This window comes from Carettochelys insculpta, chromosome 1 (genome assembly GCF_033958435.1).
Source record: "Carettochelys insculpta isolate YL-2023 chromosome 1, ASM3395843v1, whole genome shotgun sequence".
Lineage (NCBI taxonomy): Eukaryota > Metazoa > Chordata > Testudines > Carettochelyidae > Carettochelys > Carettochelys insculpta.
In genome coordinates this window covers 66917610-66940141 of record NC_134137.1, presented here as the reverse complement: position 1 = coordinate 66940141, position 22532 = coordinate 66917610, and the positions used below count along the sequence as shown (strand labels likewise).

The 22532-nt window shown below is 44.4% G+C and overlaps 1 protein-coding gene across 2 annotated transcripts in view; it reads right to left on the bottom strand.

Annotated features, from left to right (window-relative positions):
* EPSTI1 (epithelial stromal interaction 1) overlaps window positions 1-22532 on the bottom strand; it is a 100320-nt gene that overhangs the window by 70147 nt on the left and 7641 nt on the right. Inside the window, exon 1 of one of the 2 annotated variants that reach the window (XM_074988372.1) lies at window positions 8704-9035. The exons of the other annotated variant lie outside the window; for it this stretch is intronic. Coding sequence (XP_074844473.1) covers window positions 8704-8909 — 206 coding nt within the window. The 5' untranslated portion in view covers window positions 8910-9035. Of the gene's footprint in view, window positions 1-8703; window positions 9036-22532 lie in introns of those variants that run through there. 2 annotated transcript variants of the gene reach the window in all.

Genomic DNA, 22532 nt, shown 5'->3' with positions numbered 1-22532 from the left:
TTCGAAAGATTTACATAGCTGGCACCTCATTTGGGTATTCTTTCAAAAGAAGAAAAGGAGTATAGATGTGGCTCTTTCAAAAGTAATCCCCATCTTTGAAAGAACCCTACTTTCCCCCTTTTTTTTTTCTTTCGAAGATGGGGATTACTTTTGAAAGAGCCACATCTACACTGCTTTTCTTCTTTCGAAAGAATACCCAAATGAGGTGCCAGCTATGTAAATCTGCACCTCATTTGCATTTTTGGTTCCCCTTATTTGCATGCCTCTTTCAAAAGTAAGTCCCCAGTCCTGCAGCTGCCACAGGTGTCCTTTAATGAGGTTCTGTTGAGGTACAGCAGTCAACTCCTGGACTGTCAGTTACAGGATCTCGGCTTACATTCACATTCTAATTTGCAGTGTTTCAAGGAGAAGGCAAAGCAGGAACTGTTCCTTTCATAAAGGGGGAAAAGGAATTCTTTTATTCTGTATTTTAGCCAGTTTGCAGTACCATGTGTCAGACTCCGATCTGCAAAGCTTACAGGATCCTAGTTACAAGTGGGCAGTTTAATGTTCCAGTCAATTTCCTGATTAAGCAGAATCTGAGCTACTGAGTAACTGGATTTGGAAGTGAGTTATCCTAATTGCCTTGCTGGAAATTAATGAAAATGTCCTAATTTTGAAGATTATTTTAAATTATCAATAGTGCTCACAATGTGACATGCAAAGAGTATGAAAAATATGTCATGAAACAAAAAGGAGACAAAATGTTTTCTACTATGCAGGCTCCAAAATAGTGACTTAAAAGGTTTAATTTGTGATTAATGAAAGAAATCAACCATTTTATTTTTAAAAAGTTTTCCCTTGCAAGGTCTCTGCAGAGCTCTAGCAGAGGTGCCCAACCTCCAGAATATAACAGGGATCCAAGTAGTGAACTCTGAAAATCTTTGCTGGATTTTCAGAAATTATCTCCCCCCACAGAAACAGAGAAAAATATATTTTGGCTGACTGCTATTTTTGAGCAAGCATTGACTTTGATATATGTCCAAGTATACTGCCTGGCACTGGAATGCTATTTTCTTTTTGAAAAAGAAACAACTGTAAACAAGTTTTTGAAGACAAATTCCACATATACTATGAGGTAAAGAGTATTTAACTATGCAGGTGGGAATAGGGAGATTATTTCAAATACAGAATATATGAAATAAAGAAAAAACAGCAATGTTCAGTTTGAATTCCAAGCATATATACTCTTATGTATGTATCCTACTAATGCACTAGTCTGTCTGAAGTTGTACTTAAAATGCTTACAGGACTTGGACGTTTGTAGCCTTAAATCTGCTTCCTTGTGCACAGACTCTGCTTCCTTCATTATACAACATGAGACTGTTTTGGTTGTACATCTCCTATTTTGACAGATGGCACCCACTGATAATTGTGCATATAATTTTTCACCTTTGGTTGCGAAATTCGCACACTACCTGACCAAGGAAACAGAAGCAGCAGCATGAGCGCTTTTGTGTGACTGCCCTTGCAGAACCATGCAAATGAAATAGGATTGGTTATTCTCACATCTCTTTGAAATATTAGTTCTTTTCAGGGCAAGTCTTCTAATTCTACAGTATATGCACCAATACAAAATTGCTGTGAGTTAAGTTTTTCATCATCCATGGCACTAAATAAACCCATCTGGTGTTTAGTTTGTTGAATACCAAAGAGACAGAAACATGAGTGTCCACAGGAGAGCATCACAAATGATTAAAAGGGCTGGAAAAAATAAGATGTGTACAGAAAAGTATTGGGGAGACAGAAATACTGTAAAGAGGACAAGAGTCATTTATTCTCATTAGTCAATGGAAAGAAGCAGGAAAGATTGGTTTAAGCTGATGCAGAGAAAGTTTACAAGAAATAGTGCATCAAGAAAATGAAGGCTTAAAGGATGGTAAAGGATCAAACGACCAAGAAAAGTTGTAGAATCACCTTCAGGGATACTCACAGACGGACTTTGCACTCAATTGTCAGGAGCAATTGAAAAGTATCCCACAGCATACAGTGCCCACTCATAAGGCACTTATGCCTAGCTGCTGCACTGTGCATTGAAGGGCACCAACGACTCATGAAACAATCACAAATTGGACAAATCAGACATCTTCCCAAAGCGGGCCAATGCTAGCTAAGGGGCCCACCGCTGCAAGCAGTTTCCCATTACACAGAGCTGGCTGCAACTGATAACCGAAAATTACTATGCCAGGTCCCAATCCTTACAAGCAGATCTATGGACACAAAGGATCCAGCAATGCAGATTCATTTAATGGATCTGGGACTCTATTTCTTCCTGCATCACCAGACAGAACCTGCAATCTTAATTTGATTTCAGTGGGAGTTTTCACTAAGAGGGTTGTAGGCTGATGCTCTGATTTCCCAGCCCCAAAATAGAAGCACAGAGACAATCACAGTCTCTCTTCTCCAGGAGGAATGCCTTTATGGGAACTCCTAGAGCAGGGCTGGTTAAATGGCAGCTCACGAGCCACATGAGACTCTTTTACAGTTAAAATGCAGCTCATGCAGCTCTCCATGTGCCCCCATTTCCCACCAACAGACTGGGGTGGGAAAGGCTCGGGGCTACCGGCTTCTGCCCCATGAGGGGTACCTGCTGGAGCTTGTGTCGTTAGCCTCACTCTTGCTGAAGTCCCAAGCCTGGGCAGGCACCTCTCATGGAACTGAAGTCTTTAGCTCACTACCCTGCCACAGGGCAGAAGCCTGGAAAAGCAGTTGCAGCTTGCCAAGATCTAAAGATCATTGTAGGGGTCAGCAAGTTTGCCAACTCCTGTTCTAGAGTTTCCAAACAGAACAAAACACAAAGCAGCTACACACAGAATCTGTGCATGCAGCCAGGGCTCCAGCTCTCTCCCACCCTGCTGTCTCAGCCCTTTATATTTTCCCTGCTCCTGCTAATGGGATAGACTTAATTAGCTCCTGCTCATTAGCACCGTTGTACCAAGTAGGGCATTTTGTGGGAGCGAGGCCTAAGAAAGCACTACTGTATTCAGCCCTGAAGTCTTATTGGCACTGAAGAGATTTTTCTGCTGTTTAATTCTCTGCAGTTTACAGCTGGTGTTCACACCATACTGACAGAGAAATGAGGTAATCTGAAGTACTCGCACCGGAAGGTTGCCACTCACATGCAAGCACCAGAAGGGGATGAAGAGAGAGAACAAGCAAGCTGGGCTCTACAACAGAGATGCACAACTCACTGACCTTGTTTTGGCTGACTCTTTGCACCTTCACTGCGGAAAACACAGACTGGGTGCTTTCCTACAGAGCCACTAGTCTGCAAGTAGGGCCAGGAGAAACCCTGAGAATCTAAACTGATAGCTTATAACGTTAAGACTTTTTTTCTACAATATGCCATCGTCACTTAAGTTTAGAGGCAAGCTATGAAATTTAAAGATCTGGGATCCAGAACTGAACTTTGGAAAGTGGCAGCAGGGAGCTTAGATCCTTGGGTTTGGTTCAGGACCACGTGTGGGCAAAATGTGTGCTTGGTAGTCCACTATCACACAGTTTAAGATTAGAGACCCATTACCTTAAAATGAAGTCATGAGGGACTGCTCTCTGCTATTCAAGAGATGACATCTGAATGCCACCAGTGAAAGGAAATATCTTCCCTTTTCCCTAAACCCCAGGGATATTGATAGGAGATGGGTTAGAACAGGGACCAGCGAACAAGAGGAGCCATTTTTTTCCCCAATTGGGCAAAAATGTCAGTAATTCAAGAGCCGCAATGCGTGTGAATATGAGACAGTCCTTTATAACATCACTGTACTTTTTGTAACCCCTATTTTAAGAACAATGCACACACAGAATGATTTGTAATGCACTACATGTTTACTGCAGGATGTTCACAAACTTTTTTCATATTCTCTTTCCTCACACTTTACATATGAGTGTTTGCATCACTGTCTTCCTGACTTTCACTCCCAGACCTTCTCTCTCTGGAGGATGCTTGGGGAGTTATCCAGCGTTTGGAGATCACATATTATTTGGTATTTAGTATGAGTTGTTCATTCTTGGGCTTTTAGACATTCACTGTTAACTGAAAATAATCAGGAGGGTTAGAAGATGACTCCCTAGCCAATAATGACTAGGAACATAAGGTTGCCACCCAGCTGGATTTTACCCAGATAGTGTGGTTTTGGGCTTCTGGTGCCACTGAAAATTGCCAGGTTCCCAGTTTTCCCCACTAGAAAGTCTAGTCAAAAGGGGCCTTGGCAACCTGATGGCGCCCAAACAAAAAGTGTGGTTACTGAAGAGATGCAGGAAGAACCTACTCATCAACCCACACCAGCCCATAGTGAGCCAGAGCTGCTGCTTCCTGCTGCCTTTAAACAAGCCAACATGCAGGGGGCATGGAGGCAGGGCAGAGCCTCAAGGGTCTAGTAACCAACAATTAGAAAGGTGGCAGACCTCATAGCGCTAGCCTGGAAAGTGCTCTGGTGGGAGATTTGCTTGTGAACTGAATAGAGAATTCACAACTTAAAACAACCTCTGCAATTAAGAGGATTCTGGAACTCAGTGGCTGTGTCTACACGACCTCCCTCCTTAGAAGGGCGGATGGTAAGTAAGGTGTTGGGAATTTATTAATGAAGTGCTGCAGTGCATAGACACCACTTCATTAAGCAAATTCTTCCCTGCCCACCCCCCGCAGCAACTTCAAAGTGCCAGCTTGCGTCTAGCCACGGCTCACCCACCAGTACTTCCAAGTGCCTGGGGTACTTCCAAGTCCCTTTACTCCTCAAAATATGCAGCACAGCACTTCATTAATGGGAGTTTATCAATGAAGTGCTGTGCTGCACATTTGGAGGAGTAAAGGGACTTCAAAGTACCGCGGGGTGCGCCATGGCTAGATGTGAGCTGGTACTTCCAAGTTTAAAACTTTGGAGGTGCTGCGGGGGGGGGGGGGGGGGGGGGGGGGGAGGAGAGAGGGAATTTGCTTAATGAAGTGCTGCATATGTAGCACAGCACTTCATTAATAAAGTCCCCACACCCTACTTACCATCCTCCCTTCAAAGGAGGCAGGTCGTGTAGACAAGCCCAGTGAGTAGCCTCTGGCAGCTACAGCAGACAGGGGTCTCTACAGGAATGTTTTGAAGAGCAGCTTGCCTCCAGTTTAATGGACTCATTTTGGAGGGCCTTTAAAAGTCTCAGATAAGACAAATGGGGTGGGGGGAAATCAAAATGCAGTTCTTGTGCAAGTCACTTTCTCTTGGTCAGAGACTGAAGAGTGTGGATCTTTCTGAAGAGCAGCAAGATTGAAAAAGCTGTATTTTTTAACTGTAAAGGCCAAGTATAAATATTTTGTAAACAAGCATTCTACTGTTTTCTTTTCACTTTTTGTCCTACCTGGTAAGGGACTTTGTTCCCATTTAGTCAATATCATATCTGTGGATTTTATGATAGCTGGTCTATTTGTTTTTTCAAAATGGATTTAATTGGAAACCATTTCACACATTGTCAGATTTTTAGAAAAGGAATAATTTGGGACAGACAGGTTGCTGAACTGAAGGGGCCTATCACAACCTTTTTCTCTCTTAGGCTACATCTATGCTACAAGATAAGTTAAAATGCAAGGCTGTTAGCTTGACTGTACCAAGTGACTGTCTTCACCGTAAACACCATTAGTTTGATTTAGGGATCACTAATTTTGATTTCATAATCTTGTTATAACCGGGTGGGTGTAGTGTCAAGTTCAAATTTAACAGTTTGCATGAAGGCTGGTGTGGAAGCACCGTGTCTTTGAATCAAATTTATTAGCTTCCACAGACGGTCTGGCACTGCTGCACCTGACTCCCGGTTCCCCGCCATTCGCAGGAGCCAGGAAACTGACCAGTGCAGCACCTGGCTCCCACCTCTGGCAAGCCAGGCACAGGGGCACTGGTCAATTTCCCAGCTGCCCCAAGCTGTGGGGACCTGGGAACCGGGCAGCAGGGTGAATGCTGCCAGTGGTGGGGTGCAGCAGGGCCCAGAGGAAAGGTGCAGAATGCAGGCCTGAGAGAACTGTGGGATAAGTTCCCACAATGCACTGCTGCAACAGTAGATGTCTGGCCACTCTAGTGTGGCAGCACTAATTTGACTGTGTGGAAGTGAGGATACTCAAAATCAGATTTATAAAACCCAGAGTTATAAAATCCAATTTAATAAAATTGAATTTACCTAGTAGTGCAGGCGTAGCCTTAGTCACTTGGCTACACTGCTGCCCTTTCCTTTTCCACCATTTTCTAATTTAGTTGTTTCAGGAGTGTTCTGAACAGATGCAATTTGGAAAACAATGCTTACAAGCGAATGTAACCTCACGGCACGTTGCAGGCTTGAAGTCAAGCAACCTGATAAGCACAAACTTACTGTAGCAAAGTAGCAGTTATCAAACTCTTGCTATCCTGTTAAGTCATTGCTTCCCTATTTCAGCTTTCAGCAAACTATCATTCTAGAACGTTTTACACCCAGGAACCAAACTGAATTGGACAGACTCTACTGCTGGTTAAGTTCTTGACAGGCGATTTCCTCTCATTGCAAGGCGTTCTGATGGAACAGAAAAACAGGTTCAGCCTCCCTGGTCTGGCACACTCAGGACCTGAGCGGCCCCAGACCAGGAATTTTGCCAGACCGGGGTAGTCAATTCTACCTCCATTCCAGCCTCAGCCCCTGCTCCTGGGAACCCCTCCCCACTGTCACTGAAGCTTCATGACACCCTCTCCCCATGAAGGCTCCCCAGCCGCCAGCTCCCAGCCCTATCCACCCCACCCCCAGCTTCCCTGGGCAGCAGCTTCCCACCCCGGCCCAGCTGCAGTTTTCTCCCCTGTCCCAGGGATGGGTCATGGCAAGCTGCCACTCCCCAGACAGGGGTTTTGTATGTAGCCCTGGCCACAGCTTCCGTGGGCCATGGCTTCCTGTCTGGTCCCTGCCACTCCCCAGCTGCCAGCTTAGCAGCTCAGGCCACTGCTTCCTGTTGCTGTTGCCTCCCCTACTTGCCACCAAACCAGCTGTGGCTGCCTTGCCCTGGGCCCCTACTGCTGGTCTGGCCCCTCCTCCCCCCAGCTCCAAGACTCCCTGATCCTGTTGGATGTTACTGGATGAGATAATAATGGATTTGGGAGGTTTAACCTGTAGCTTGAAAGCATTTGAGATTTTACTTTGGTCTCTTTCTTCGCATTCCTTAGTAGCATCAAGCTAGAAAAACAGTTGCAGGACTTCCCAAGCTTCCAGGTGTAAGGATGTAATAAATTTGTTAGTCTTTAAGGTGCTACAGGACTGCTTGTTAGAGGTGTAAGGAGTGTTCATAGCATGCAAAAAAGAGGACATGGCCAGAATGCCTCTGCATTCTAGCTGTTCCCAGCTTCTAGAGAGATCCCTTGAGCGGAAAAATTATGTGGGAGTTAATTAGAGCAGCTTTGAGGCTATTCTAACTTTTTTCTAGAAGTGGAATTGATCCCTGGCTGGCTCCAGAATGGAGCAATCATAAAAAGATGGCATAAATTGCCTCTCTTGCCTGTTTCTAATTTTGGAAGAGACAGGAAGTAATTAGACTTGAGAATGTCTGATTAGAGTTATGCAGAACACTTAAATAGTCAATATATACTAACAGCAGATCATTTTACAATCTGTAAAACAGTAAACTCTAGAGAGTTAAAATAAAAAGGAAAACTTCCAGCTGAAGTTAGTGATAGGAAACTGTTCTCCCATGTTAGCACCACCCTTTTTTCCACAGCTCCTAGAATTTCAGTGAAAGAAAGGAAACTGAAACTGCTTCTGTGGGCAGAATTGAAATTTAGACTGGCAGCACATTGAAAGAATGGAAGACAATAAGATCAATAGAATAGTTGATATCATGCTTAGTTTAGGTTTAGAAATAACTTAGAAAAAGAATAATTATGTTTGGGTGAAAAAAGTAAGTGATGGTGTTTCACAGCTAAGCTGCATACACACAGCAAAGTCTTCATAATATCAAATCACAGTCACTGGAAATTAAAATTAGAGATGGCTGGATCCCAGTTAGGTTTAAACTACAGCTCAGGTGTAAGGCTTTGGCTTTAAAATTTGTCAGTGTCAAGTATTTACAAACTAGTTTTCAATTCCTGCCTTCATGCATCATATCCAAACTGGATAGGGAAATCAGCTCTAGCTCAGAATCAATGTTGAAGTTTTGGATCTGACAGTTTGTAGCTGTCTCTTGTGACTGAATTTACGTGAAAAAAGAACAGAATTGGCTTTGAACTTCCAGTTAATGACCTTCTCTATTTAACAAAAAAAAAAAAAAAAAATCACACATCTTGACAACTTATGTCATTACAGCTGCTTAGAAACAGATTGCAATAGAGATACACACCAAATTCTGTAAGCCTATGGTATGTAGCACACACAATATTTATGTTTTACATTAAATATTAAGTAACTCTACATAGTTACATAGATATTTTCTCTGAACCATATCTCTAGAGTTTTCACAAGAACTCTGCTCTCATTTAAGCACCTCTGTAAGTTGCAAGATTCTCAGACCAAGTTGAGAGTCAAGCACTTTGAAAATCTGAACCAAAACTCTTTGAAAAGTTTTTCCTCTATACTCACATCCTGTTTATAAATACACACACGGCCTAGTGAAAAACTGGCACTTATTACCACCATGTTATTGTATAAATAAATACAAACTTAGTAAGATCAATTGTTACTTACTGCTGCTCTTGTTGCTGCTGCTGCTGCTGCTGGGTTGGCTTTTGGCACCCTGACTCTTCTGTAGAAATCAGGTCCCCTCTAAAGTTTCCAGCTCCCTCTGTCTGTCTATACTTCTCCCTATCCTGGTAACCCCTAGGATAGGAGGTAGGGGAGACAGGGGCCACCCTGTGCCTGCTGCCTTTTTCCCATCCTGTTGCCCCGTACATAGCCTTAATATGTGCCTTGTCTTGACAAACAAGCTTTAATTCCAGCCCAGCAAGGCACCTTTGACAACAAAACAAAAAAAGCAAAGGACAAGAAACAAAGAGAGGTGGAGAACAAGCTACAGACTCTGAGTTACACTCAGTTAGTTTCAATTTCTTGTAAATTTCTTCAGTTTCCACCCCAGCCAGCTCCTCCCTGCTCTGACCTATGCAGGCCACTCCTCCACAACTGATCACTGATTGGCAAGGGCACAAAAGGAAACTCAGCACTGGAGCTCACGAATAGATGAAAAGCTTTTCTGCTCTTCATTCTAGTGAACCAGCCTGGTGCTAGTACGTACAGCAGAGAATAAATTTAGTTGCACCTACCAGAAGAAATATCTGGATTCCAATGGTCCCACTGCAACAGAGCTGGAAAAAGCTAGGTCCAAAATCAGCATTCCCTGTAAGCTGAGCACTTGGGTGGTCACCCAGGAGAGACACAAATGCTGCCCAGCTGATTAGTAGAATGCCCCCAGAACCTACAAACCATCAGCATTTCTTTGTCTTGGTGGTGCACATCCACACAGGTCTTGGCTGACATAGCAAATTTTATTCCGCACATGGATGGAAAAAATTAGAGGTAACGTTGTCCAGTACTCAAATCCTGCCAGATTCCTGCAAGTTGGGAGGGCCAGTCTTCCAAACAAACAAGACAGCTGCTCAGGTTGCACTGAAGAGATCTGGATGCTAATTCAGTCAATCAAACAGTGTCAAAAACATCCAGTACCAACATGTGGCGTCTCCAATATTCAGACAAGTTTGCATTCCAACAACCTATACTTTATTGCCTAAATATAAATGTATTTACCTGTTACTGCAACGAAGGGTCCTGTGGCACCTTATAGACTAACAGAAAAGTTTTGAGCATGAGCTTTCGTGAGCACAGACTCACTTCATCAGATGTTGGTCACCAGCATCTGATGAAGTGAGTCTGTGCTCACGAAAGCTCATGCTCAAAACTTTTCTGTTAGTCTATAAGGTGCCACAGGACCCTTCCTTGCTGTTACAGATCCAGACTAACACGGCTACCCCTCCGATACTTTACCTGTTACTGTATTTTAAAAACCCAGACCCCGGCATAATACAGGCACCATGGATGTTCATGGACAGAGAGCCCCAGCAGCTGGAAGCATCGGCCAGCCTGGAATCCAGTGGCTGGGAGCCAGGGGCTGGCCAGGAACTGAGCCAGCCCAGCAGCTGGGCCCAAAGGCTGCGGTGGCGGGGGGACACTGGCTGGGAATGGGTCCAGCAGGAAGGGAGCTTCGGAGCAGAGATCAGTTGCCAGAGGGAAACCTGGTGGCTGCAGGAGAGCTCAGAGGCCAGCGATCAGGGGGACAGTTTTGACCTTCCATTGTCCAGTGTACCCCCTAGTTTAGAACCAGTCAGGTCCTGAGAGTTTCAGACCAGGGAAATCCAACCTGTAGTGCCACAAGTACTTGGATGCAGCCTCTGATTCTGTTAAATCCTACAAATTTGGGACCATAGTTATAATAAGGCCATATCTACACTACAGCATGATTTCAAAAGGCAAGTTTTCGAAAGGCACCTTTCGAAAGATCACCTTTCGAAATTGTGCGTCTACACACAAGTGTATTGAGGTCACAAACTTTTGAAGATTGGCCTGCTCTTTTGAAAGGGAACGTCCACACATCCCAGGGAGCTCTCTTGACAGCAAGGACCAGGAAATGCCGCAGGCGGGGTCAGATGGCAGACAAGCTCTTCCAGGGGCTGCAGAGAGACGTTCCTTTAAAGGGCCCCTCTCAAGCACCCTCAGCCTGCACAAGCTGAGGGCTGCTTTGCCACCCAAAGCCACGCAGATGCCTTGCAGTGACAGCAGCCACATTGGGGAACATCATGGACCCCCGACATCTCCTCGATATACCACGACTCTAGGCCTGGCCTGGCTAGTGGCTGTTTTCCAGCAGGTCTGGGAGGCCAACCTGATAGCCCTTCTTATAGCGGTCATCCTTGCGGGGCAACGCCTGCACCCCCTCCCCAAAGTCATCTGGTGCCTGTGGGGCTACCCCACCAGCATGGAGTGGTAGGACCAGCTGCTGCTGGGAGACTGGGATGATGACTGCTGGCTCCAGAACTTCCACGTGACCAAGTGGACATTTCTGGAGCTATGTCACTGTCTTGCCACAGCCCTCCAGCACCACAACGCACAGATGCAGTCCACGCTCCCCCTGCAGAAGAGGGTGGCTATTGCCCTTTGGAAGCTGGGCACCCCGGAGAGCCACCTGTCAGTCGGCCACCAGTTTGGGGTGGGAAAGGCCACCATAGGGGCCATCCTCATGGATGTAAGCTGTGCTCAGGTCACATTCCCATCACAGAGAGGGCAAGGGGCTTGGAGGTAGCAGCCCTAGCAGGAACTGGGGAAGGAACAGGAGAGGGAGGGTGGGTTCAGGGACAGATGGGCATGGAGCAACCTGACACACACTCATGGGCATGTTCTCCTTCCACCCCATGAAGGTTGTCAGGGGCATAAACATTATCCTCCTACACCAGCTCATCCAAGTCAGGGACCTCTACATTGCCCTTGCAGGGTTTGCTGAGCTGGATTTCCCCAACTGCTTTGGGGGTCTGGATGGGACCCACATCTCCATCTGGGTCCCAGACCACAGTGCCGATGTGTGCATCAACCACAAGGGGTATCATTCTGTGGTGCTCCAGGCCCTCATGGATGGCAAGGTCCCGTTCATGGACATGTGTGTGGGCTGGTCTGGGTGAGCCTACAACATCCAGATGTTTAGGAATTCTTGGCTTGGCCGCAGGATCCAGGAATGGATCTACATTACCCCGCAGGGCCTCCCAGCTGGAGACACCAACATGCCCCTCTGCAGCATGGCTGATGCCGCCTATCCCCTGCACCCATGGTTGATGCGGACCTACACAGGACATATGTACCACAGCCGGGACATTTTTACAAGCACCTGCACTAAGCTTACAAACACTGTGGAGCTAGCATTCAGGCGTCTGAGGGGGCGCTTCCACTGCCTCCTCATGTGGGTAGAGGTGGGCCTCCCCAGCATGCCTGTCATGGTGGGGACATGCTTTACCCTCCACAATATTGTGGAGGCAAAGCATGAGCTGTTCATGCAGGGGTGAGCTACGGAGGTCGGCCACAGCTACGAGCAGCCATAATGCTCTAGCATTGTGATTTGAATTTCTGATGGCTCATCGCTGCCTCCAACTGCCATGTATTTCTAGAACCCATGATTCCTGGCACTTGTGACTTTTCTCCAGGATTGCCGCAGTGGTGGCAATACGGCACATAAGGAATGGTTCATGTAAGCCAGGGACCAAATCACTGATCACACAGACAAAAAAAGATCTCAAATAGTTATGGATCAATACCCTATCAGATAAAGTTCAAGATGGGGGATTAATTCGTGTTTAATATGGATTATCCGATTACACCAAGGAACAGGATGACCAGCTCCCCCCACACCTAGCTCTAATGTACAGAAAAGAAAAAAAAAAGATGCATAATCTTGGGGATTGCAGTTTGAATGACCTATGCTGGGGGCCCTAGGCTGCCAGTATTAAAAGCTAGTTCAAATGCCTAGGTATGACAGTTGCCAATTTTGTAAACCAAAAATTGAGGCATTCCTATATTAGGCTTCATTTTGCCTGATAAGGAGGAACCGATCAAAGAATTACAATTTAAGGGTTGTTAGGCACAAGAGATCATTTTGTGATCCCATTTATACCATGAAAACAGAATAAAATCCATACCCATAATACACACACACACACACACACACGGTACTTTACATTCACAATATCAGAAAACTTGAAACAATTAGGAGCCAAATAAGTTGGGAGAAAAAAATAATCAGAAAAGCCATGAATAAAATATATTAATTGATTAAGAACATGTCATTAGCAAAGAGATGTAGCCTCCTTGGAGACTGAACACAAGGGGGCCAGACACCCCTTCGGATGGGTGGAACAAGGAAGGCCTGGCCCACCACACTGGAAGCAAAAGGGTAGGACAAGAACTGGAAATATCGCGAGTCAGGCCCAACAGCTGAGCTGAGTTGGAGTTACTGAGGGAGACAAGTATCGGAGGGGTAGCCGTGTTAGTCTGGATCTGTAACAGCAACGAAGAGTCCTGTAGCACCTTATAGACTAACAGAAAAGTTTTGAGCATGAGCTTTCGTGAGCACAGACTCACTTCATCAGAGGCAGCATCTGATGAAGTGAGTCTGTGCTCACGAAAGCTCATGCTCAAAACTTTTCTGTTAGTCTATAAGGTGCCACAGGACCCTTCATTGCTGAGGGAGACAGATATACTCAGCCTGAAGCCAGAGCCAGAAGATAACTTGTGCTCCCTTGAGAATTCCTCTCAGCTAACAGAATTTCCAGACATGCCTGATGCTGAGGAGCTGCTGGATTACCGGGAAGACCAAGAACAAACTTGGGGTCCAAGAACACCCTGAAGATAGGGTAGGAATTAGCCCACATACACATCTGGCTACAGTCCGGCTGGGTTGCTAGAAGAACCTAAGTGAGAGTGTTGTGGCTGGATCCCCAGTAACCCAGTGGTGGACCACTCTTCCATTGTTAGAGACCTGGACTGGAATATAATGACACTGAGTGGACCTATGGGCCCCTACCCTTGTCACCTTGCCCGGGGTGGCAGGCCAGCAGGGTTGTGTTAGTGTACAGTCTGCCAAGTTAGGATGCTATACTAAATTTGGGGCTTGTCCCTTCCTGAGCCTTAGCCTGTGTTTGGGGCTCAGCCCTACATAAAGGACTGGGCTCCTAGGCTCTTACCAACTCTACCCAGTTTGAGGGCTGGAGCTCTAGATTGCTTGATAACCCTGCCCTGCCGTTTCCTACCCTGAACTGTTCCCAGCTCAACCCTGCTTGAGGTTTTGAGCCCCAGAGACTATTAATTTTTTCTGACTTTGTTAGATGGTTGTGCCAGTGGTGTGAAAACAAAGAGGTGCAGCATTCCTTGGAAACTGGCTAGGAAGGAGGGCTGCACTCTGATTTAAACCTGATGTAGAGTTGGGAAGTGAAGGCAGTTATTAAAATAAGTATATATAACAAATGGAAAAAAAAAGGGAAGTTGATCATAATGAATTTAAATTAGAAGCTAGGAATTGCAGAAAGCTAACAAGAGAAACAAGTTCAGGCCAGCAGTGTTAAGGAGAATGAGAAGGGTTTTTTTAAGTATATCAGAACAAAAAGAATCCTAAAAATGCAATTGGAAGATTATTAGATGGAAAGATGAAGTTTACTTTTGGGGAGTAAAGGCACGTCAAAGTGCCCACGGCTACACCCGTGCCGGCACTTAGAAGTTTGACATTTCAAAGTTGCCGCAGAGGAGAATTAGCCTAATGAAGTGCTGCCTGTCCACTGCAGCACTTCATTAGTAATCTCCCATCACCTTGATTACTATGCCCCCTTTGAAGTTGCGGGCAAGTGTAGACAAGGCAAAAGAAAAGAGAAGAGGGCATGGAAGGACAAATATACTAGAAAGAATCACTGTATCCAGCTTTTATTTTGAAAACTTCCTTCCTTAGTCATCTGGATCAGAAGCGATGGACCATGTGATTAGCTACAGAGGCAAGTAACCAAGTCTCATTTAATTCACTTGGGAAGATGTCTGTTCTGGACTCTTTATTTTGGACTTGGTTATGATTGTATGTACTCCCAATAGTAAGTATGTTTTACAAGTTCCCTTCTGTGCCAATCCACAGAGAATATGAGCTGTTGTTACAGACAGCTGGTGCAGAAACTTGGCTCTTTAGCTTAAGCTGTCACAACTCATGATTTTAATGCTGAAGGTCTCTGCTTCAGTCTCTAACATGTAGACCAGACCAAAAGGGCAGCCATCTCACACATAGTGACTTTTTCTTGTTACTTTCTTTAGCCTCTAGTTTCTGGGCCTTTAAAGTTTACATTTTCAAGATTGTATTACAGAACCATGATTACTAGAAACAAAAAATAAAATTCTCATATAATTGAGTTGGAAAGATGTACAATTCACCATGAACTCAAAGCCTGAAAATAAAATAAAAAAAAATTTAAAAAAACCCCTCAAACATTTAGCCTTGCTTTCAAAATATTTCCTCCTAAGCATACGTTATGGCTACTGCAACATTTAAGCTCACAAAAGTCTAACAGACCAGTAACACATGACATATTGTGATTCAATGCTACAATATTTGTTTGGTTCTTGGTGTTGTCAACTTTGTGCAGTTCACATAAAATGTTCCATTATGAATTACTAGAATGTTGGGAAGGGTTAATGGCATTAATTTTAAGCACTGGTGATGGTGAAGAAGAGAAATTATTACTGCTTCTTGGAGAGATGGCCCTAGAAGGGTGGAATGTTACACTGTGCCAAGATTTATCGTTGTTGAAATTCAGGAGAGGAATTTGTCAGATGCAGCAGGAAGAATGTCAGTGGTTTTGATGAGTGTGTATGTTTATGGTGGGTAGTGGGCTTAGGAGATAACAAATGCTGCACACACTTCCCTTTCTGTTACAAAAGCTGAAACTGATAGTGTCTGTCCAATTGTCCTCCTACATCCTTGAACCTTTTTTTTTTTTTACACTATCCCTCAGTATTACTGCATGGTCTTCTCTGCTTAGCTATTACACTTCAGTTGAAGGGGCCAGAGATTGAAAATTACATTGTTCAAGATTTGCTACGTTCAGTCCTGAATGAGTGCTAAAAAGGCATTTCTATATTCAAGGAGAAATGTATTTTTATGTCTGTAAGCTGCCATATGTACCCATCATGCTATATAAATAATAATTAATAATATAATATAATAGAGCAAACCTGCTTCAAAGGTCTAATGTTTGGGGAACCATTAGGACTGGAAATGAATGTTTTATACCATTAGAAAACACTTGAGAGAGATTTGCTGGGGAAGTATGTTGTGAAGGTAATTGGCAAACTATATAAATGCTTTCAAGAGCAATAAACTTATTCCACCACTACTCTTGGAGCAGTGGTCAGAAGGAAAAAGGCCCTGAGGAGGCTGTCAATGTTAAAATCATACCTTTTGAATATAAATTTTATTTATCCTTGTTACACAGAAACTTTGACACCAAAGTTTTCACCTTGAATTTGTTTTTCTCCAGACTTGGGAATGTCTTTTTTCCCAAGTATTTCTGATGTTGGAGGAGGTTTGTATTGTGCATGCATGCTGTTTATATGCTCATTCATTTGCACAAGTTTAACAAGTACTTTACTAATGAGTACTCACTGAAATGAGGAACATATATACCTACCTTTATTCACTATATCAGTGAACTTCCCCCACTTATATGAGCGGGGTCCCGGCCAGGGGCGGGGAGACCTGCAGCCCCATGTCTGGAGCCTTCTCCCTCCCTTTCCTCAGACATGCAGTTGTCTGACAGCCCTTAAGCTGGAGGAAGAGAGGGAGAAGTCTCTTAGCCTGGTTCCTTCCCCTGCGCTGGTGGGAACATGAAACTGAACAGCCATGAGCTGATCAGTTTCCTGGTCCCTTAAGCCATGGGGAAACTGGAACCAGCCTTCCCCTGGTTCCCAGCTCCTGCCACACTGGGAGCCAGGAAACTGACCAGCCCTGGTGGTTCCTGGCTCCCCTCCCCTTGCAGGAAAATTTGAGTTATGCATGGGGTTGCAGGAACAACCTGTGTAACTCGAGGGATTACTGTATTAAACCCCCCACTTCCTGTCCCGCAGACCTCACCTTCAGCCAGGTTTTAACTCCCCCGCCCCAACTGCCCCCAGCCTTAGAGCCCCGCAGCAGCCCCAAATTGCCCCCAGGCTTACAACCCCCCGTGCAGCCCCAAACTTCTCCCAGTCTTAGACACCCCTCCTCCTCCCACAGCCTCTTCACTGGGGCTGCTAGGCTGGGTGGCTCCCCCAGCCCTCCTGCTCCCAGCAATTAACTCAAGTGTTAAGGTTTCAGCACCGAGGCATAAGGTAATTGCTGTCCATAGTGATAGAGACAGCTGCCATCTCCAGCAGTTATTGCTATTGATAGATATCTGACTTAGGCAGCAGTGTTAAGAAACTGCAAATGGCTGCTTTAACAGCCACATGCAGCTGGGAACTGCACAGTGAGTGACCTCTAATAAATCTAATAGGACCCATGTTTGCGTCCCGACCCATAGGTTGGGAATCCCTGCTCTAAATACATAAACTACATCCTATTTCTGGTGCTAAACTATTCAAATACATCAGAAAAGTACCTAAACTCAACTGGTTTATGTCAAGTTACAAACACTTGGAATGAATTGGAGACTTTTACATGTATTTTAATGGGACTTTAGTGTCACTCTTATGAGTTTTTGCCTATGAGCAGAAATTTGGGTACCAATTGTGCTCGTATAGTGAGGGATGAGTGTATCACGTTCATGCACTTATACATACTTTTCCTTCTACTCCTTAAGTTAATCATTCTTGAGGGCTGTGATTAGTTTTGTATCGTGCTCATTGTTTTAGTATCAAATCCATCCAAGATTTTCGTCAGACAGTTATTAAGGTGATAAATATCTAGAAAACCCCTTCCTGGAGTATTTATTGTTAGGAAGTGTATGAGTTCCAAAAGGAATGATTGCAGTCCATATTATGTTCTTGTTTTTTTATCGTGGTTCATTTTTATGCATACCAGATCTGCAAGGCTCAAAGTCTGACTGCCAATTTTACTAAACTTGCAAAACATTATGGTGTCTCCACAATTCCCAGCAAGTCTGAATTATATTCCCTCCTCTCCATGACCTCAAACTTCAGATTACCTCATCAGATTCCAAGCTCTGCCACTTTAGATTCCCCTACCCTGTTACTGTTGCAATAGGTGCCTCAGAAATGCTTAGTAGCAGATAGCAATTCACAGTGGCTACAGTCCCTGACGTCAGATGATTTTTCAGTTTCCCAAGTCTAGATTGCTCCCAAACCCTCCTGACTTCTAGGCTCTTCTTGTCCATGACAGCCCTCCTCAAACACAATTCCCACCTCCACCTTGGAATACTGTGTGCTACTATATATATGCAGAACATTGATCCTAGGATTTTAGAGCATCAAGGTTGAGGAGATGATGTCAGTAAAAGATATCACCTTACCCAACTTACCTCTGTACTACTACGTGTATGGCCGATGGTTAATTAAAGCCATTTATATGAAAAGTACACAGAAAACTCTACTTTGTGGACATAATACAGGCAAATTATATCAAGACAAAATACTCATGAAAATGTATTTCCTTATTTACCTGTTTAGAATTCAGTTAAAACATGAAGAGCTAGATTGTGTCTGTGGGCACACAGTCCTATGTAAGGGTTGAAATGGAGCTATGGCACCACAAAAGGAATTTAGAGATACAACTATATGTCTAAAAAGTCACAATTCCTTCTGTATTCCATCTCCTTTCTCCCAGGAGAAATAATCTGTGTCTTTCTCTTTTCAGTAATAGGTATCTTACTGTGGTGGCTGGGAGGCCCTGGGGAGGCATTTGCAAGGTTCTGGCCATTCACTATAATTTTTCACTTGCTTCCCAGTCACTTGAATGCAGGCCCATCAATGTAGGGTGGCAAAGGGGGCAACTGCCCTGGAGCCTAGCAATGCTAAAGAGCCTGGGGCTGTGTAGCCAGACATGAACCCCCCATTTGGCCTTTTCTTCTTCTCCCCCCCCACTGGGAGAGACAGAGAGGGAGACAGGCAGCCTTTGATGCCCTGGGAACGCAGGTGTGCTATCTTACCCAGACTCTCTACCATACACAGAAACCAGACAGTGAACAGGCTAGCTAATGGCCGCCCTTCTGGCTGATATCGGTGATTGACATGCCTGATTACTGCCCCAGGAAGAACGGGGAACCTCCGCCCATCACCTCCAAAGGTGCCCAATTGTCCACAATTCACAGGTGCAAATTGAGCCTTGCACCTTCCCTGGGAAACCTGGGCTTCAAACACATTCCTCCCCGATTGGCCACTTGAGACCAGGAAGAAGCCTACGTGACCAAAGGGGTATAAAGAGGGGTTTGGCAGCCCACCCCCTTTGAGCTCCAATCACCTACATCTGCTGGCCAGGTCCGGTATTGACTCCCGAGACTGGGGATGCCTGGTTCGTATCTACTTCTTCCCAAGGGATTGAGAGAGAGAATCTGGGTCACACTGGATCTAGGAGGCAGGGGTAAGAATTACACCTGTATTACACTTCTTTCCTATAGGAATTGAGGGAAAGACTCTGGTTCCACCAGGTCTAAGAGGCAGGGGTGAAAATCACACCTGCAACATGCCTTTCTTGTGTACACATTAATTGTATTAGTTTGAGCTAGCTAGTTTGTCTAAAACTTTTCTTAGTTAAATTGTTTCTATCTTTGTGTAAATAAAAGGTAATTGTTAAAGCCTCTAATAAGTGTAAAATTTCCTCTTGCTGCTGTACCTGAACTAAACACAAACCAAAGAACCCAGCCTGCCCTGGCTGCTTAGCATAGCTGCTGGTGCGGCATCACCCCCTTTGCCCCACCGGACCTTTAGCTGGCACCTGGGCATCGGCTCACAGGCTGAAATCTCAGACCCTCTATATTCCTGCTGGAGCACAGTGGTAGTGTGTTCTGGGTGCCTGTGAAGATTAATGAGGTGGTGGAGATGGGGGGGTTGAGCCTGGCCCCTTCTGTCCCAGGCCCTGCCTCTTCTGAGACCTCAGAGCTAGGCCCCCTTCCCCACCTGGCCCAGGAGCCTGGAAAGTCTGCCTGCCTGGCTAGAGAGGGGAAGCAGGAGTGATCTGAAGTACATGCTCAGGAGAATGTGTGTGGGTGGGAGAGTCTTATTCACGTGCTTGGAACATATTCAACTGGACCATAGCTTGGTCCTTCATCTCTCAGGGTATGTATACACAGCAGTGTTATTTTCAAATAAGCTACTCCAGAAGAGATTTTCCCGAATGGCTTATTTTGAAATAGCTTTTCTATACACAAAATGTGTATCAAAACAGCACTCAGCTATTTCACAAAAGTTTGTGATCACACACACTATAGCCTATTTTGGACTAGAGCCCCTGAAAGCACTACAGCTTATTTCAAAATGGCTCCCATTCCCTGTGTATACACACCCTATTCTGAAATATCTAGACACCATTCCTAATAGAATGAGGTTCACAGCATTTGAAATAAGCCATCCACCATTTTGAAATTATTTCAAAATAGTCGTTTTGCTGTGTAGATGCTCACAAAGTTCTTTCAGGAGAGTGGCTGTTATTCCAAAATAACTTTGCTGTGTGGACACATCCTCAGTGTCAGATTCTCCCACCCTTACTCACACTGAATAGTACATTATGCCCAAAGAGGCCTTTTGAATCAATGGGCTAGTTACTTCAATAGATTTTGGATTAGATTCAGTGAAAGGATAACAAGCCTGGTGGAAAAGAGGAAAGCAGTAGACATAGTATACCTAGACTTTAGTAAAGCATTTGATTACAGTCTTGCATGACCTTCTTATTAATAAACTGCAGAAATGCAATCTAGGTGGGGCAACAATAAGGTCAGTGCATAGCTAGTTGGATAAGAGTGCTCAGAGAGTAGTTATCTCTAGTTAACTAGTGGTGTTCCCCAGGGGTCAGTCCTGGGACCGATCCTGTTCAACTTGTTCATCAATGATCTAGAAAATGAGGTAAGCAGTGAGGTGGCAAAGTTTGCAGATGACACCAAGTTGTTCAGGACAGTCAAAAGCAAAAGGGATTGTGAAGAACTACAAAAAGATCTCAGCAAACTGAGTGATTGGGCAGCAAAATGGCAAATGAAATTTAATGTGGGTAAGTGTAAGGTAATGCATGTTGGAAAAAATAACCCAAATTACATGTACTACATGATGGGGTCAAATTTAGCTACGACAGATCAGGAAAGGGATCTTGGAGTTATAGTGGATAGTTCTCTGAAGACATCCACGCAGTGTGCAGCGGCAGTTAGTAAGGCAAATAGGATGTTAGGAATTATTAAAAAAGGGATCGATAATAAGACAAAAGATATCATACTTCCCCTATATAAAACTATGGTACGCCCACATCTCGAGTACTGCGTGCAGATGTGGTCTCCTCACCTCAAAAAAGATATATTGGCATTAGAAAAGGTTCAGAAAAGGGCGACTAAGATGATTAGGGGCTTGGAAAGGGTCCCATATGGGGAGAGGCTAGAGAGACTGGGACTTTTCAGTTTGGAAAAAAGGCGATTGAGGGGCGATATGATAGAGGTATATAAAATCATGAATGGTGTGGAGAAAGTGAATATAGAAAAATTATTTACCTTTTCCCATAATACAAGAACTAGGGGACACCAAATGAAATTGATGGGTAGTAGGTTCAAAACTAATAAAAGGAAATTTTTCTTCACACAGCGCACAGTCAACCTGTGGAACTCCTTGCCCGAGGAGGCTGTGAAGGCCAGGACTCTATTAGGGTTTAAAAAAGAGCTTGATAAATTTTTGCAGGTTAGGTCCATAAATGGCTATTAGCCAGGGATAAAGTATGGTGCCCTAGCCTTCTGAACAAGGGCAGGAGATGGATGGCAGGAGATAAATCACTTGATCATTGTCTTCTGTTCTCCTTCTCTGGGGCACCTGGCATTGGCCACCGTCGGCAGATGGGATGCTGGGCTTGATGGACCTTTGGTCTGACCCAGTATGGCCATTCTTATGTTCTTATGTTCTTATCAGTGGTTCACAATCCTACTAGAAGGGAATAACATTTGGGGTACTGCAGGGATCAGTTTTGGGACCAATTCTGATCAAGATCTTCATCAACTATTTTGATAACGGCACTTATAAAGTTTGTGGATGATATCAAGATGGGAGGTATTGCCAGCAGTTTGGAGGATAGGATTATAGTTCAAAATTATCTGGACAAACTGGCGAAATGGTCTGGCGTAAATCAGATGAAATTCAATAAGGACAAATGCAAAGTACTCCACTTAGGGAAAAAAACAGTTTCACACATACAAAATAGAAGTGACTGTCTAGGCTAGAGTACTGCAGAAAGGTATCTAGGGGTCATAGTGGACTGCAGTGTAACAGTGTTGCAAGAAAGCAAACATCATTCTGGGATGTATAAGCAGGAACGTTGTAAGCGAGACACAAGAAGTAATTCTTCGCTCCACTATGCACTAATTAGGCTTCATCTGGAGCATTGTGTCCAGTTCTGGGCACTATATTTTAGTAAGGATGTGGGGAAATTGAAGAAAGTCCAGAGAAGAGAAAGAGAAAAGATTAAAGGTCTAGAAAACATGACCTCTGAGGGAAGATTGGAAAAAAATGAAAAACTGTCTTCTTTTTTCCATACTAAAAAATCAAAGCATTGCTATAGTTCAGCCAGCACACTCACAAATTCTAGAGAAATAAGCATAGCTCTCAGTGCTTTTTTTGATTTAAAAAAAGAAAAGAAAAAAAGGAGCCAGTACTCAGCCAGCCCTGCTTCTGGGCTTGCCGAGGTGCCAGTACTCAGTACCAACAGGTACCGGCATAAAAAGAGCACTGAGTAGTTCACAAAGCTATCTTATCCCTGGAGACCATGGGCTCGTCTACACTAGCATAAATGAGCCCGAGTGGTGAATAGCAATGAGGTGCTGCACTGCATATGCAGC